The 1213-nt window shown below is 32.7% G+C and overlaps 1 protein-coding gene across 1 annotated transcript in view; it reads left to right on the forward strand.

Annotated features, from left to right (window-relative positions):
* Nucleotides 1–316: 316 nt before the first annotated feature.
* The window catches only part of LOC101512520 (uncharacterized), a gene marked incomplete at both ends in the record, with an annotated part of 1426 nt that continues 529 nt past the window's right edge, over nucleotides 317–1213 (forward strand). Inside the window, 3 exons of the mRNA XM_027331211.2 lie at nucleotides 317–325; nucleotides 439–617; nucleotides 965–1208. Coding sequence (XP_027187012.2) covers nucleotides 317–325; nucleotides 439–617; nucleotides 965–1208 — 432 coding nt within the window. The remainder of the gene's footprint in view (nucleotides 326–438; nucleotides 618–964; nucleotides 1209–1213) is intronic.

Genomic DNA, 1213 nt, shown 5'->3' on the forward strand with positions numbered 1-1213 from the left:
TGTAAATTTTAAGGTACATACTTGATTAATATGTAATGAAAAATCCAAGTAGTCATTTGCAATCTTCTTTCATTCTTTCACATTTTCACCATATTTTTACTATTAACGTATTATTCTACCTCATGTCTTCTATTAACGTATTATTTTTATTTTTAATGTGATATTTTCTTGATGGAATGTTTGTGTAATGATACGGTTCTATTATGATTGTTTGCGTGTTTTTCTTACTTGTATTATATTGTCATCATCATTTCAAAACTTACCTCCTTCGTTATTTGTGCTTGACTGGCTTGGCTCTGTGCTTGCTAAATTGCAGTTGTTACAGGTTAATGATTCTTGAAGTTCAAGTTTGGGATGAACCATGCTCTGATAGGTGACACCGGAAATAAGGCTTTAAAATTGTATTTTACTTATTTAATTTGAAACAAATTTTTGAAGATGAAGGTGATGTTTATGACAATGACAATTCTGCGAGTATGTTGAGTAAAGGATGTGGTTTGTTACCTAATTTACATATTAGGAATTCATTGTCCTTGTTAAATCATGTGGCTGAGGTTGGAAAAACTAACAAAAGCTCTCATATTAGATCTTTTAGTCCAGTTCCAGCAGTAAAGAAGGTAAAAACAATGCACCATTCAATCCTTTTTTTGTTAATAAGCATCTTTATCAATGAACATGTTATTACTGGTATGATAGTTATGAATTATTCTGAATAACCTCAGTGATTTCATTGATCAAATGATAGGAATATTAAAAAGGAATGATGATGATACATTAGTATTTATAGGATAATTGTGAACTAGCGAATAAAGAAAATAACAAACTAACTAGAGGATCTATTAGATGTAAAAAGTTAGTTATACTAGCTAGTTAGATCATGTACTAGTTAGTGAACTATCATCAGTTATTATCTAATACATGTTTTCAGCATATTTACTCACAGCCATATAAATCTGTGATGCAGGCTTGGGAAGCAATTCACAAGAACAAGTCAAGCAATGTAGTTGCACCACTTGAGATTGAATCAAACAGGTTTGGTTTTTCGGGCGAGCTTCCAGGTAGACTCTCTCCCTTTCGGCGTTCACGAGATGCTGCTGCAGGCATATCTGCCTGCAGAAGTAAACCACAATCTCCATTTCAGGGCGTGAAGTTGCTTGGTGATGCTAAAGAAACTGAAATCAATAAATCAGGCAATTTGAAATTCTACAGCACT

The sequence above is a fragment of the Cicer arietinum genome, unplaced genomic scaffold, assembly GCF_000331145.2.
Source record: "Cicer arietinum cultivar CDC Frontier isolate Library 1 unplaced genomic scaffold, Cicar.CDCFrontier_v2.0 Ca_scaffold_744_v2.0, whole genome shotgun sequence".
Classification (NCBI taxonomy): Eukaryota; Viridiplantae; Streptophyta; class Magnoliopsida; order Fabales; family Fabaceae; genus Cicer; species Cicer arietinum.